General features: G+C 42.7%; 1 protein-coding gene across 1 annotated transcript in view; it reads right to left on the bottom strand.

Moving 5' to 3' along the window:
* Window positions 1-15,000, bottom strand: part of LOC116333145 (MAM domain-containing glycosylphosphatidylinositol anchor protein 2-like) — a 209,511-nt gene that overhangs the window by 50,270 nt on the left and 144,241 nt on the right. Inside the window, exons 7-8 of the mRNA XM_039603582.1 lie at window positions 10,145-10,474; window positions 7,332-7,652 (exon numbers count right to left, since the gene is read on the bottom strand). Coding sequence (XP_039459516.1) covers window positions 7,332-7,652; window positions 10,145-10,474 — 651 coding nt within the window. The remainder of the gene's footprint in view (window positions 1-7,331; window positions 7,653-10,144; window positions 10,475-15,000) is intronic.

The following is a 15,000-nucleotide window of genomic DNA, read 5'->3' as shown; positions in this document are numbered from 1 at the left end:
CAAATCCATGTTTTATGGGCATCTTAAGTTTTCTACCCTATAATTCACATTTTTAAAAAACACAACCTTTGGGAGCCCCAGCAGGATGATTCTGTTCAGCTGGACGTTTTCATCCAGGTGACTCCCTCAGTCTCAGCTGACTGCAGGTTTCCAACCTGATATACATGCAACGAAATCACAATGCTCCTTTTTATATGTGTACCGCACCCTAAGAACATATTGGACACCGATCCAGAGAGAAAAAAAATAAAAAATAAAAACAAAACAAAAAAATAAAAATAAAAAGAATTTAAATGAGGTACATCAAAATTCACCATATTTAAAGATGTGCACTTAAAGGGCAGTAGTTTGCACAAAATTAATCGCCATCACAACAAGGGTATACGGTAGCTGCCAAGTGAGTATCAGATGGGTATGGTTTTAATTTTCTCTAAATGTTTTAGCAATGTATCCCAAACGGCAAAGACTCTCTCCTTCAACCCCTTGAGAGTATACTTTATTTTTTCCAGCTGTATACGTTGTGTCAGGTCACTGAACCACAGAGCCACTGTGGGTGGCTTTTGTGACTTCCAATGCAACAATATCCTTCTGCACGCAAGCAGTGTAGTGAAAGCGATTATGCTTTTGTAGCTTTTCCTTAATGTTCTATGTCGTCTATCTGTAGCACCAAATATACCCATAACTACATTAGGTTGAAGCTCAACATTCAATCTTTCAGACAGTGTTTTGAAAATTGTTGACCAGTAGGCTTTTAAAGTAGGACATGACCAAAACATATGTGTTAGATCTGCAGAGGGATTTCTACATCTCTCACAGCTTGCATCTATGCTTGGAAATATTTTGGCCAATCTTGCCTTGGAGTAATGAATGCGGTGAAGAATCTTGAACTGTATGATGTTTAATTTAGCACAAAAAGTGCTGTTGTTTACTCTTAAAAGAGCGCTCTCCCAGGTCTCCCCCTCTAAGTCCACCCCCAGCTCATTCTCCCAGGCTGCTCTGATCTTTGCCATTGTTATATTCTTAAAGGAGGCTATACAATTACTGATCCTTGAGATAAGACCTTTAGGCTTAAATGTGAGTTTCAACAGATCATCTGCACCAGTAAATGGTGTTATATTTGGAAAGTTGGGGTTATACTGCTGAGGGAGGTCAAATTTTTGTGACAAATCCTGAAAACTTGCCAAGACACCGTCTATATACATGTCAGAAAAGTTATGGAGGCCTCGTCTCTGCCAAACAGCAAACTCAGAGTCTAATCTGGCGGGAAGGAAAAGGTGATTATTATGAATAGGGCTCAAATGGAGAAGATTTTTAAATCCAAAGTTCTTTCGAAAATGAGCCCATATTTTGAGGGTGTTAATAACTATAAGACTGGTGGTGTACCGCCGTGAGGAAATTGGAAGGCTGGAGGTGACCAAGGCTCTAAGGGAGGTGGAGATGCAAGACACCGCTTCAATTTGGCACCAATCTTCATCTGGGGTGTGGAGCCAATACATGATTTATTGAACATTTGAGGCCCAGTATTAATGGCTGAAATTTGAAAGGACTAAGCCGCCTAGGTTTTTAGGCCTCTGTAACAGATCCAGGCGTATTCTAGGATTTTTCCCATCCCATATAAATGAGATCAGAGCTTTATCAATAGATTTAAAAAATGATTTTGGAAGGTAAAGTGGGATACACTGAAATAGATAAAGAAACTTGGAGATTACATTCCTTTTTATACAATTTACCTTCCCTGCCAACGATAGATGAAGTGGCTTCCATTTCTTTAAGTCCAATTTGACCTTTTCAAGTAGCGGGCAGAAATTTTCTTCATAGAGATTGTGCAAATCTCTTCTTATATTTATGCCTAGGATTTAAAGCTGTTTTTGGCTGTTTTGAAAGGTGTAGCACTGCTCTGTATTTGAAGAGCCAGGATAGCAGGATAGGATTCGCTTTTACTGAAGTTCAGTTTGTACCCAGAGAAGGAGCAAAGGTGCTTAGGGAGTGGATGATATGGGGGACACTTGAAACAGGATCAGATACATACATTAACAGATCATCTGCACGGAGGGACACTCTATGCTCTTAATCCATCCTACGGATGCCTGCAATTGATGGCAAGGTTTTGAGTGTAATGTTCCAACCCTATAAACAGGACATTTGTACAATGACTGAAATTAGCAGCACTGAAGGAACAACAGGCTGGGAGGTCAGTTTATGATCATTAATATGCAAATGATCATGACCATTGATCAACGGCAGGTCAGGGTAGTAAAGGGTAGTTTGGAAAAAAGCGAGTCAAGTTTCTAGAAGATCCCAGGTGTTTAAACCATAGTGGGGTTGTCCCAATATTAATCATGTGCATCATGACATGAGCAAAGGTGTTGAAGTGGCTCTTCTATGTTGTGCCACCTGTTAATGGAGTGGACTGTTGGCTCCAGTGTAGTTGGGATGAACCAGTTTCTGTCAGACGATGTGGCTGGTTCTGAAGTGGGACGCTGTGGTTGGAGAGAGCTTTCCCGAGTTTCCCTGACAGCTCTGCTGAAGATATGAATCAGAACGGCCCCATTCCCAGGCGCCTCAAGCCCGACTCACATTTTGTGCCACCCAAAACCCCTGGTGGCAATGGCCCACACCTTTGTGCACATTGACTCATGTGATGATGCACATGTTTTATAGCAGGTCAACAGCCCACTACGGGACAACCCCCACTAGGGTTTTAATTAGAGCTGGGTCACTGATTTCTAGCATCGATTCGATTCCAATTCAATTCAAATCGGGGAAATTTTGCCTCAGACAGTCAGAAATATTATAATTCTGATCACTTATCAGTACATATCTATATTTTTATATCTATAAAAAGAAAGCTGACACTTGTGAGACTTTATCAAAGGTGTGAGCATCACAGCAGAGGCCTTTGTGTCAAAGTAACTGAGGATAAAACACAGAAAAACATGAAGGAGATTTTCCTGGTCTGGGATTTTATAGCAGATGACCTTAAAAATATTGTGCAGTAGATCAAGAACGAAGTGAAGCAGAGCAAAGTTACAGAGGTTTGATTAGAGACACAGCTGAGCATTTTGCAATTTTACATAATTTAAAAAAGTTTAAATTTGTTCAGTATTGAACGGCAGAAATGAGGCTTTCTTGTCGGAAGTAAGTAAAAAAAAAGGAAAAGAAAAAACAACAGCGGCCGACACCGTAGACTGCTGGGTAATCAGTAAAACTAAGAGGAAATTCCTGACGATGTTTATGTGAAGCGAAATGTGAAGCGTAGTTTGGATCATCATTCTCTGCTGGTTCAATCAATTTTGGTTGGAGAAAGATCAAACCTGCAGCTTCAGAATCGAGCGCAAAAAGGACGTGAACACAAAGCGCCCACCGACGCTTCAAAATTAGCGAGCTGTTGGCTTTCAGCCCCGACCGTGTCCGTGCCGTCAGGTGAGAAAGGCGACATCTCGCTGCCTCTGATCCGTCGGCGGGTCCGCGCTGTGTGTTTACGTCTCTGTGCAGAAGCCGTGTTCCTGCTCTCATTTACTGCTTTAGCTGTTTGGCGGTTGGAGAAATTTTGTGAGGTTTAACCTGAGATTCTGGCATTTCGGGAAAAATAAATTTATATTAAAAAATCGATTCAGGATTTTAATGAATCGATATCACGTTATCCAAGCTAGAATCGATTTTAATCGATAAATCGATAATCAAAACCCACCCCTAGTTTCAATACCTGGGATGCTCCACGATTTGGTCTTAGAAGCCTTTTAGATTAGAGGTGAAAGTGAAGTCCTCCTCTTTCTATGGGTACTATAACTCTGGCATCTAAATCGATCACTGATGTTCTCATAATTCACATTAAGACTACTCTTTCCTCCTGATTCAGGAGATTTCGTTTTCCTGGAACATGTTGGTAACTTGTTTAAAACTCCACACGAGTTGTGGAGATGTCACCACCACACATCACTGTCTCCTCTGTAATGCAGTCAGATCCAGTAAGAGCCTGTGAGGGATTATTGTCAAAGTAAACCCTAAAACCGCTCATTTGAAATGTTGCTCACAAGGTTTATCTTCAAGTTCCATACAGGCTTCATTAGCATTTTCATTTACACCACAGCAGGAAGTAATTAACGGGTAAAGTATAGAGAAGTAAATACATTCTGGCTTTCTGTTCTGACAGATTTAACCTGGTGCTGTGTCAGTGTGCAGTTCATGTACAGCTTGTTTCTCGTTCACACAGATTTACTCGTATTTATTTGTCTGTCAGCAGGTTTCTCGAGGCTCAGGGAGATTTTCTATTCACTTACACTTAGAAGTTAAATCCGTGTTGCTGTGACTTAAATGTTGTTTCACTTATTTCAGAGTAATCCACCTATAACCTGACTGTAATCTGCTTACTGTTCTGTCCACAAAAAGTGTGATTTCAGTGAAAATGAAAAAAACATTTTGCTACGTTTTTATTGTGATTCTATTCTTTGGTTCCATTAACATTTTTAATATGAAATGTTTGAAAATATCTAACATTATATCATTATTTGGCTTACTTGTTGTTCCTAGAGTATTTAAAAGTAGAATGGGAGGCAGAGCCTTCAGTTTTCAGGCCCCTCTTCTGTGGAACCAGCTTCCAGTTTGGATTCAGGAGACAGACACTATCTCTACTTTCAAGATTAGGCTTCAAGATTAGTTTATACGCCCATCAGCATTTAATTATTAGTTAGGCAGATGGCCCCGCCCCTCCCTGAGCCTGGTTCTGCTGGAGGTTTCTTCCTGTTAAAAGGGAGTTTTTCCTTCCCACTGTCGCCAAAGTGCTTGCTCCTTTTTGCTAAAGCATATAGTTAGGGCTGGACCAGGTGACCCTGAATCCTCCCTTAGTTATGCTGCAATAGGTGTAGGCTGCCGGGGATTCCCATGATGCACTGGTTCTTATTCACTTACTATGTGTTAATAGACCTCTCTGCACTGAATCATGCTTGTTATTAATCTCTGGCTCTCTTCCGTCCTGTCTCCCTCTCCTTAACCCTTAACCCAGCAGATGGCCCCGCCCCTCCCTGAGCCTGGTTCTGCTGAAGCTTTCTTCCTGTTAAAAGGGAGTTTTTCTGTCCCACTGTTGCCAAGCGTTTGCTCATACAGGGAGGTCTGACTGTATTACTGTAGAGTCTTTACCTTACTGTATAGGTGAGGTCACTGTTTTTATGATTTGTTGCTGTTTCGCTCAAACTGAATGGAGTTTTCCTAATCTATTAAAACATGTCTAATAATTGGTTTTATTTTCAACCTACATTTTCAGCCATCTTCTTATTAGTCTTTGGTTTTTTGATAACATTTTTGAAATGTCAGACTTGGATAAAATATGCTCGGCATTTAATAATGTTGACTTGTCAGGAAACGAAAAGGACAGGAAAAATAAAGCATCACTAAGAAGATTTGTTTTTCAAACTATGAGTCAGGTTTTGTTCCTTAAACTCAAAGCGCGGGCTGCTGATTTCCTGTGAGTGTCTGCGTCGACTCTCTGCAGAACGAGGCCTATTCAAGCTGCAGAGAAGATTTGCTCTGACAGCCTTTTAGTGCGGCATGAAGCCAGGAGCTGCAAGTCTTCCCGTCACATCTTGTGATGCTATTTTGTGCGACACAGCAGCCTGCAGGTTAGACAGAGCGTGACTGGAAGGTGGTGGATTCAGCTCTGTCCGAGACAGGCAGGCAGCATGTGTCCGTCAGCATCTGCCTGAGCGCCCCGCGGCCGAGGGGGTGAAATGTGTACCTGCTGAGCTGCAGCTGTTGGTGTGTCTTTCAACTGATCTGCTGTTTTTATCAAACTGATCTGGTGATCAGTTTGATTGGATAGTGTGACATGTCTTCTGCAGGGCTTAGGAGTCAGCTCCACAATGCATTCTGGGTATTTTAGGAGCTAAAGCAGCACAGTTGTTGGTGGCTGTTTACATGAGCAGCAGATGTTATGGTTTGAGCTGAAAGGAGATCTTTGACGGGAAAACGTGCAGTAATTATCCATAACAAACTTCTACCAAAGATTCTTTTCTTCCCCTCTGATAAATAATCACATACACGAGTCCTGCAGGAGCTACAACCTCAGCTCATTACAGTAACACCCAAAATCAAGTAGAATTCCTGTTAATTACAGTTATTGTTGCAGGAAATTCACTTTGAAGAGGGAAAGCTGAGAAGTGCTGTGGAGCAGCAGGCAGTCCAGTGGTGTAAATGCCTCACTCATCTATCAGGCTCAGCAAACGTGTCCCTCACAGATTTTTGGACACTTCATAGCCTACGTTCACACTGCAGGTGAAAGCGCATCAAATCCGATTTTTTTGACCCTATGCGACCCATATCCGATCATGGTATGACAGTGTGAACAGCACAAATCCGATATTTTCAAATCCGATCTGGGTCACTTTTGTATGTGGTACTGAATCTGATACATATCCGATGTTTTAGAAAGCGACTGCTGTTTGAACGCTCATGTCACATTAAATCCGTCTTTTACGTCACTGACACAAGACAGACGCCAATTATCAGCGCCGGAGAAGCGCCCGAGAAGACATCGTGAACGCTTCCTGGCCATCCAGTGTAGATGTCAGTGAAACTGTTGGGAAGACAACGTTGGAGAAACGTGAACATTTTATTTGTACTGTATAATCTGCAGATTCTGACAGAAATCTGCAGGTTATCCTTTGAAGCACCGCTCCTCTAAAACAGCAATAAGGATCATTATTAGGTTATCTACATTATTATGTAAATAACAAAATAACTTAAAGCAAAAGTTGGGAAACGTAAAGTCCGAAGTCTTTATATTAAGGGCCACCAGTCAAACAATACTGTTGGTCTGGGTCTAAACAGAGCGCGTTGTGTGTGACATCATCTTTTGTGCATGCGGGCCGCTTTGAGCGTTCACACTAGAGCGCGTTTGCTGTCGCATTTTATTTGTAGTGTGAACAAGCAGACAAAAAAATCGGATTTGAGCATTAAGACCTGCAGAGTGAACGTAGCCTTTGACAGCCTGTAAATTCAACTCTATGTTTGAGTGGACGTCAGTGTGAGGAGCCTGGATTCATATCCATGTTAAGTTTGAATGAACACCTGTTTGATGAAAGGAGCAATGATGGTTTGTTCTTACCCAGATCTGCCATCACTTTCTCTGAGACACTTGAAAGAACATTCAAGAACATTCAAGAACTTCCAATAACTTTGTCTGGGAATCCTGATGCCTGACAAACTGATTCAGCCTTCTGTTTCCTGGCTGCAGTTTACTGATAAATAAAACTGTGGAGCTGTTTCTGAACGTTAGTTCTGAAATCATGGACAGAGCTGTGTGTGTGGTGGCTGAGTGATGTATGTGTGTTACCCACACTGCACCACCAACTGTATCAAGGCCTCTCTGGGTTTGACGTTGAAGCCGTTGTACTGGCTCGTCTGGCAGCGGTACGTCCCGCTCATCTCTCTGGTCACGTTGCTAATCCTCAGGATGCCGTCGTAGCTCTCCGTCTGAATGGAGCCGTCTGGCATCAGTGCTGTTGCTGCCGCCGCCGCCGCCACCCCGCTCTCCTCCACCCGAGACCACAGGATGATGGGTTTGGGTTTTCCAGAGACCAGGCACTGCAGGTCTACGGTGTCGCCTTCCTGAGTGATGAGGTGAGAACGGCCCCTGGGGATGGTGAGCTCTGGAGGAACTACAGGGACAGAGACAGGATATCTGATAACTGCTGATAACTGCCAAGGATTGGACCGTTCAGAATAAAAGAGGAGCAGGTCTACAGCTATGCATGTCATAGGTTAGGGCAGTGGTTCCCAAACTTTTTTTGCTAGCTCCATTTAGAAAGGCAGAGGCGTCACGGTGTGATTATTTTACGTGTAGTTGTTTTTTTTCCTGTGTAATAATATTCAACATTGCTATCAATACATTTTTCAAAAATGTCTCTCTGTGCAAAATGGGTTTAAACACATAAACAGCTGTGGGATCCTGTTTGTCCATGATTTGAACCGAGGGAACAAATCGTGGCAGGATGAGCGCGATATCATTTGTATCCCGCTGTAACTTTACTGTATAAAGACCTAACATGTCCAAAATGTCAGGAGTAGTTAGTCATTACAAGAAGTGTTTGTGAACTAAAAATCAAGAATGTGGGATCCTGTTTGTCCGTGATTTGGAGAGCCCAGCGCTGCTCCCGACGGCAGGGAAACTAATTTTGCAGGAGACCTACCTTGGCACTTGTGCAGGTGAAGCCAAAGGGAAGATATGCTTCACCATATTTTCTAGTCTTTGGCTTGAAAGGAAGTTGGTTTAGAAACATATTCAGCGATGCTTCATCTCCTGCTTTGCGTTTGTGTGGGAGCCCCGTCAAAAACCTGTCCATGATGCTAGCAGTGTCCAAGCGTTCTTTTTTTTTCTTTTCATACTGCATGTGGATGTTGAAGGAAGAGAAATAAAGTCCAATGCTTTCTAATTAGGGAGCATTAATCCAGTGGTGTAGACTTTTGCACAACAAGCTGGAGGAGACGCACCAGGAAGGTCACGTGGAGCGTCCTGCCGTGGTGACCCCTCGTGAATAAGGCTGCAGTGGGTATAACGCCTTTGCTTTCTGACTCATCTGTGAGGTTAACTTTGCCTCCACACACAAAATGTTTTTCTTTAATGTCTGATGAAGAACTCGTCCTTCATCTAGAGTGACACTAAGAGAGCTGCTGGACTGTTTTAGCATTTATTTTCCTTATGGGAATTCAGGAGTGACCCAAGCGTGACCTTCATCCGTCAGCGGGCGTCACGCACAGCAGAGTTTAGACTAAAGCAGGAGTTCGATCACCCCCCTCCTCCTCTCGGGCTGACTGTTTCTTTCACTCTGCCAAGGTCATAAACAAACAGGAAGCCGCCGGCAGTCGTTCATCTGCCTGACATCTGTCTGAAGGTCTGCTCCTTTTCGTATCTGCAGAAGCTCAGAGCTTTGTGCCACAGTTCAAGGACTTTTCACTAAAACTAAAAACAACTATTATTTTAATCTTGGTGGCACAGAGGAAACAAGCCAATGACAAGTGTACATGAGTTCATTCCCATTGTATTTTTTTGAAATGATGCAGAGGATGTGTCAAACAGCTGTCACAGATGACGAGGTTCAAAGAAAACAATTCAGAGCTCCAAGATATTATTTCTGAAAAACTGATATTAGAAGAGGAGTGGGCGGTTTTATAATCAGCCTCAGTACTGTGTGTGGCAAAGTTCACGTTTTATTTGAATGGCTGTAATCAGCAGCTGTGAGGAGTTACCCCATGCAGAGCTAACGAGCTGGCTGAGTGTGGTTCAGGGCCCCGTCACACTGTGCTGTCTGTTAGGTCTCTATCTAAGACAGTAGGCCCCAAAGTGCAGGGCACACCCCCTAGGGGGGCCCAGAGCCATTGCTGGCGAGAAGGGGGGTGCAGAATTGAAACACACACTAACAACTATGTGTTTATACACCACTCTGATTTACTCATTAGTCATTATTCATCTCTGCCTCTCTGTGTCTTTTTCAGCTTTATTAGATGGATGAGTGAAGAAACGACAGGAAGCAGCAGCAGACATGCGGCAAAGGGTCAGACTTGAACCCAGCCGGCCGCTCTCAGCCATACGGCATGTGGGGGTGCTGAGCGACACCCCACAGTGTGTCTTTTGTCTTCCACCCATCACCCCTCAGCCCAGCACATAGCTGTCCCTCCATGAGCCTAGGTCTGCAGAACATTTCTTCCCGTTAAACGGGAGTTTTTCCTTCCCACCGTTGCAGAGCGCTTGCTCCTTGGGTGTCGTCTCTGTATTATTATAGACTCTTTACCTTATATACATATATATACAGTAAAGCACCTTGAGGTATGATTTGAGACGATATAAATAGAACTAAATTGAACTGAACTAAACTGAACATCATAAATTACAGGCCCGTGTTCCAGCCCTTCTCCTTGTTTTGTGCTCGGACCATTATTCCCTGTTGCTGCCTCTCACTGTGCCGTCCAGCCCCATGTCCAATCAGGCTCTAGCGTTGATCACAACAGCTGCTTCGAAGGGTCCGTCAAGTCATCGGGGCAGCTGTGATTAGTGTGTATTTCACTAACGTGCATATTTGAGCTAGCAGCTGTTTGAATATGTATGTGCTAACAAGGGTTTGTTAACTCCACCCACCATAAGAGCTCGCCTCACCTGTGGTGGATGAAATGTTGACATCAATGCTAATCTCTGGGGTTCCTCCGTTCCTTAGTGATGCCACACAGGTGTAGGTGCCAAAGTCAGTGAACTTGAGGTCGATGATGTCGAGGTTGGTGGTTCCCGGCGAGACATCTGTGTCAGTGTGGGTGATGACCATCCGCTCTGAACTCCTCAGAGGCCGCCCGTTCTTCAGCCAGCTGAACTGCAGTTCCTCTGGGGGTGTGGCCTCTACCTGGCAGCTGATCTTCACCTCCCGTCCAATCTGGATATTGTCATCATTGTGGTAAGGGTCAGGTGTGATCCAAAAGCGACCTTTACGGAGACCTATGTGACATAATGGACAAAGAAAGACAAACATTTGGGGACAGAGAAGATGAAGTAGCGGACAAATCACACAAATACTAAAACACACCAGTGTCCTCGACTTCCAACATATTCAGAGAACAATCCAGTTGTAAGTTGACAAAGATGTCAGTAAAAGAAGATGAAGTGGCCTGCTCAAGTGTTTTGGTTTGAGGTGTCTGTCGAGGTGAGGGCTGAGTGTCAGTTTAAATAAGTAACACTGAAATAAACGACGTGCTTTATCTGAGGGAGCATGAGTACTTGAATGTCTCCGACAACAAGTGTTCAGCTTTATTGTTCTTCATACAGTGGCTTGCAAAAGTATTCGGCCCCCTTGAACTTTTCCACATTTTGTCACATTACAGCCACAAACATGAATCAATTTTATTGGAATTCCAGGTGAAAGACCAATACAAAGTGGTGTACACGTGAGAAGTGGAACGAAAATCATACATGATTCCAAACATTTTTTACAAATAAATAACTGAAAAGTGGGGTGTGCATAATTATTCAGCCCCCTGAGTCAATACTTTGTAGAACCACCTTTTGCTGCAGTTACAGCTGCCAGTCTTTTAGGGTATGTCTCTACCAGCTTTGCACATCTACAGACTGAAATCCTTGCCCAGCTCAGTCAGATTAGATGGACAGCGTTTGTGAACAGCAGTTTTCAGATCTTGCCACAGATTCTCGATTGGATTTAGACACCAGACAGGTCAGGGATAAAGTTACTGAGAAATTTAAAGCAGGCTTAGGCTACAAAAAGATTTCCCAAGCCTTGAATATCCCACGGAGCACTGTTCAAGCCATCATTCAGAAATGGAAGGAGTATGGCACAACTGTAAACCTACCAAGACAAGGCCATCCACCTAAACTCACAGGCCGAACAAGGAGAGCGCTGATCAGAAATGCAGCCAAGAGGCCCATGGTGACTCTGGACGAGCTGCAGAGATCTACAGCTCAGGTGGGGGAATCTGTCCATAGGACAACTATTAGTCGTGCACTGCACAAAGTTGGCCTTTATGGAAGAGTGGCAAGAAGAAAGCCGTTGTTAACAGAAAACCATAAGAAGTCCCGTTTGCAGTTTGCCACAAGCCATGTGGGGGACACAGCAAACATGTGGAAGAAGGTGCTCTGGTCAGATGAGACCAAAATGGAACTTTTTGGCCAAAATGCAAAACACTATGTGTGGCGGAAAACTACCACTGCACATCACTCTTAACACACCATCCCCACTGTCACATATGGTGGTGGCAGCATCATGCTCTGGGGGTGCTTCTCTTCAGCAGGGACAGGGAAGCTGGTCAGAGTTGATGGGGAGATGGATGGAGCCAAATACAGGGCAATCTTGGAAGGAAACCTCTTGGAGTCTGCAAAAGACTTGAGACTGGGGCGGAGGTTCACCTTCCAGCAGGACAACGACCCTAAACATAAAGCCAGGGCAACAATGGAACGGTTTAAAACAAAACATATCCATGTGTTAGAATGGCCCAGTCAAAGTCCAGATCTAAATCCAATCCAGAATCTGTGGCAAGATCTGAAAACTGCTGTTCACAAACGCTGTCCATCTAATCTGACTGAGCTGGAGCTGTTTTGCAAAGAAGAATGGGCAAGGATTTCAGTCTGTAGATGTGCAAAGCTGGTAGAGACATACCCTAAAAGACTGGCAGCTGTAACTGCAGCAAAAGGTGGTTCTACAAAGTATTGACTGAATAATTACGCACACCCCACTTTGCAGTTATTTATTTGTAAAAAATGTTTGGAATCATGTATGATTTCCGTTCCACTTCTCACGTGTACACCACTTTGTGTTGGTCTTTCACCTGGAATTCCAATAACATTGATTCATGTTTGTGGCTGTAGTGTGACAAAATGTGGAAAAGTTCAAGGGGGCCGAATACTTTTGCAAGCCACTGTAAATAATTTTACTCCACGCAGGACAAAAACAGACAATTCATCTGCCAGTTAAATTTAAAACCAGACATCAAAACACGAGTGTGTGAAGAGGAGCTGAAAAGGGGTAATTTTATTACAAGTATGAATTAGTTGTCAACTATGTATCCAAATAAAGGTGATATTTGGGGGTATTTATGGGGACAGCCTTAGCTTGGACCAAGATCAATATCAAAAATGATTAACTGCCTCACAGAATATCTGACTCAATGAACCAATCTGAGCTTAGAAATGAACTGAAAGAGCAGCAATTTAGCAGTAAGCCGACAGAGATTCTAACAAGTTTGACATTTACCAGAAACAACTGCTGTTTTGTGGAATTCAGGTCCTTAAATTATTCAAAAGGTCAGGCTGCAGCATGACGGATTTATGAACAGTGTCCAACTCAAAACCTGCAACTGAATTTTTACAATGACCAGTCAGGTTCTTATTATCTATTGGAATCTGTCATGCATGCATTTGAACAGAAATGTTACCTATATTACAAAGTACCCGTCTATATAAAGACTCAAGGGTTTGATTGTTTGTCTTATGTTTTATGAATATATTTCATCTTTCAGAGCATCCACAGCTTTCCCTGAATGCTCTTGTTTCGTTGGGTTTCAAATTGTATTTAGTAAATCTTTAACCTCCTAAGACCTGAACTCTTCCACAGCATGCATTTTTAATTTCTCTTTGATATTTGGGCATATTGCGGCCCGATGAATGTAAAAACAAAGAATCACCACATTTTTTATTTTTACCCGATTTTTGTTCCTAAGAAAAATGAGAGCCACATATGAAGATATTCGTTTTAAGTTTTGATGGAACAGTGGCAGCATAATGTCCTTGTAAGTGGACAGTATTTTGGTCTAGACAACCCAAAATGTGATGTCCACATATGTGGACGCCAGGTCCTAGGAGGTTAATATACTTTTTAAAGTTTGTAGCAATAGCTCAAAATACTGACAACTGGCAGTGCTCCCTCCTGGCAGATACACCTAAAAGCAACAATTTCAAAATGCTGCACCACTTTGTTCTTGAATTAAAGCATTCATAAGATTTTCAAAAAAGTTGACCTTTGACCTTGAGGTTGTAGTCACTGTGAATCAAACTCATCTGAGATTTTTAGTATCTGCGTCACCTCGATTTGACTTGTTGAATTCACAATTGTTTACATTTTAAATTGACTGGTTCTTTTCTAGTGGAGCACTCAAAGTCCTTTACAGGTGTCGTAGCCCCGAGCACGTGTTTTCTATCTAACAGTGCATCAGGAGGAACTCAGGATTCAGCATCTTCATACATTGACATGCAGACTGGGGCAAGAAGGAGCTAGATCAGGCAGATGACCTGCTCGACTTCCTTAGCTAAGGCTAACACTTTAAGCCAGTCTACTCACAGGGTTCGCACCTGTACGCACACACATATATGTGTATATTGTGCTACGATTCACATTTGATAAATGTCGCCATTAATTCACTCTGACTTTTGCTGTTTTGCTTCCACCATGATAAAACACACTTCATGCACAGCTCCCTCTCTCTCTCTCTCTCTCTGTGTGTACTTCAAGAACAGTTTCCCATCTCAAATCTCTGCATTACTCATTCGCTTATTACCCATCAGTCTACCATTTCTTACAGCGCTGTCGGCCGCTGTCTTTTTTACTTAAATGTCCTCGGACAAGAAAGCCTCATTTCTACTGTTCAATACTGAAGACATTTAAACTTTTTCAAATTATGCAAAGTTGCAGAATATTTTTAGGGTTATCTGCTATAAAAAGCCAGGCCAGAAAAATCTCCTTCATGTTTTTCTGTGTTTTCTCCTCAGTTACTTTGACACAAAGGCATCTGCTGTGATGCTCACACCTCTGATGTAGTCCCACATGTATCAGTACTGATAAATGATCAGAATTATAATATTTCTGACTCTCTCAGGCAAAAATGAATCAAATCGAATCAGGACCTTGTGAATCAGAATCGAATGGATTATAGAAATCAGTGATGATACCCAGCCCTAGTGAGCAGCCTAGGCCCGACAGAGTGGATGTAGCTGTGAGTAAAGGGAAAAGATGAAAAGAACTATTGATAACTTTTGTGTTAAGTTAAGGCCTGATCCGTCTGAAATTTATAGCCAGCTCTGACACGGTGCCATCAATCTTTGAATGCTGAAAAAGCACAGTGTATCCAGAAAACACATTATATGCTGCGATAACTGCCCAAGTGTCCCCTCTCCCCACTGCCTTTCAGCAGCAAACAGGTCGTCAGAGGAGCCGATGTGATGATTAAGTTTAACCTTGTCTACAAGATTGCCAAAGAGTGCCAAAGCACTTTAAGCACAAGCAGTTTTTCAGTAACTTCTCTTTCTTGTAGAAATGTGCTCCAAATAAAGAACTTTGTTGACAAGATTGTTAGTTAATCATTTACAAATCAATATTGTCTGTATAGACAGCAATTTCCCCCCCAAAAAAATTGCACATGTAAAACTGCGGTGTTAAGTGATGCGGTTGAAAAATTTGCCTAACTGGTGGGGAATGGGTTAGGGTTAGTGCGGTTAGTGGTGCGCCTTTTTTAAAAATCATG

Source organism: Oreochromis aureus, linkage group 19 (genome assembly GCF_013358895.1).
Source record: "Oreochromis aureus strain Israel breed Guangdong linkage group 19, ZZ_aureus, whole genome shotgun sequence".
In the NCBI taxonomy this organism is placed as follows: domain Eukaryota; kingdom Metazoa; phylum Chordata; class Actinopteri; order Cichliformes; family Cichlidae; genus Oreochromis; species Oreochromis aureus.
The sequence above is the reverse complement of the archived record's forward strand: the minus strand, read 5'-3'. Positions and strand labels throughout refer to the sequence as shown.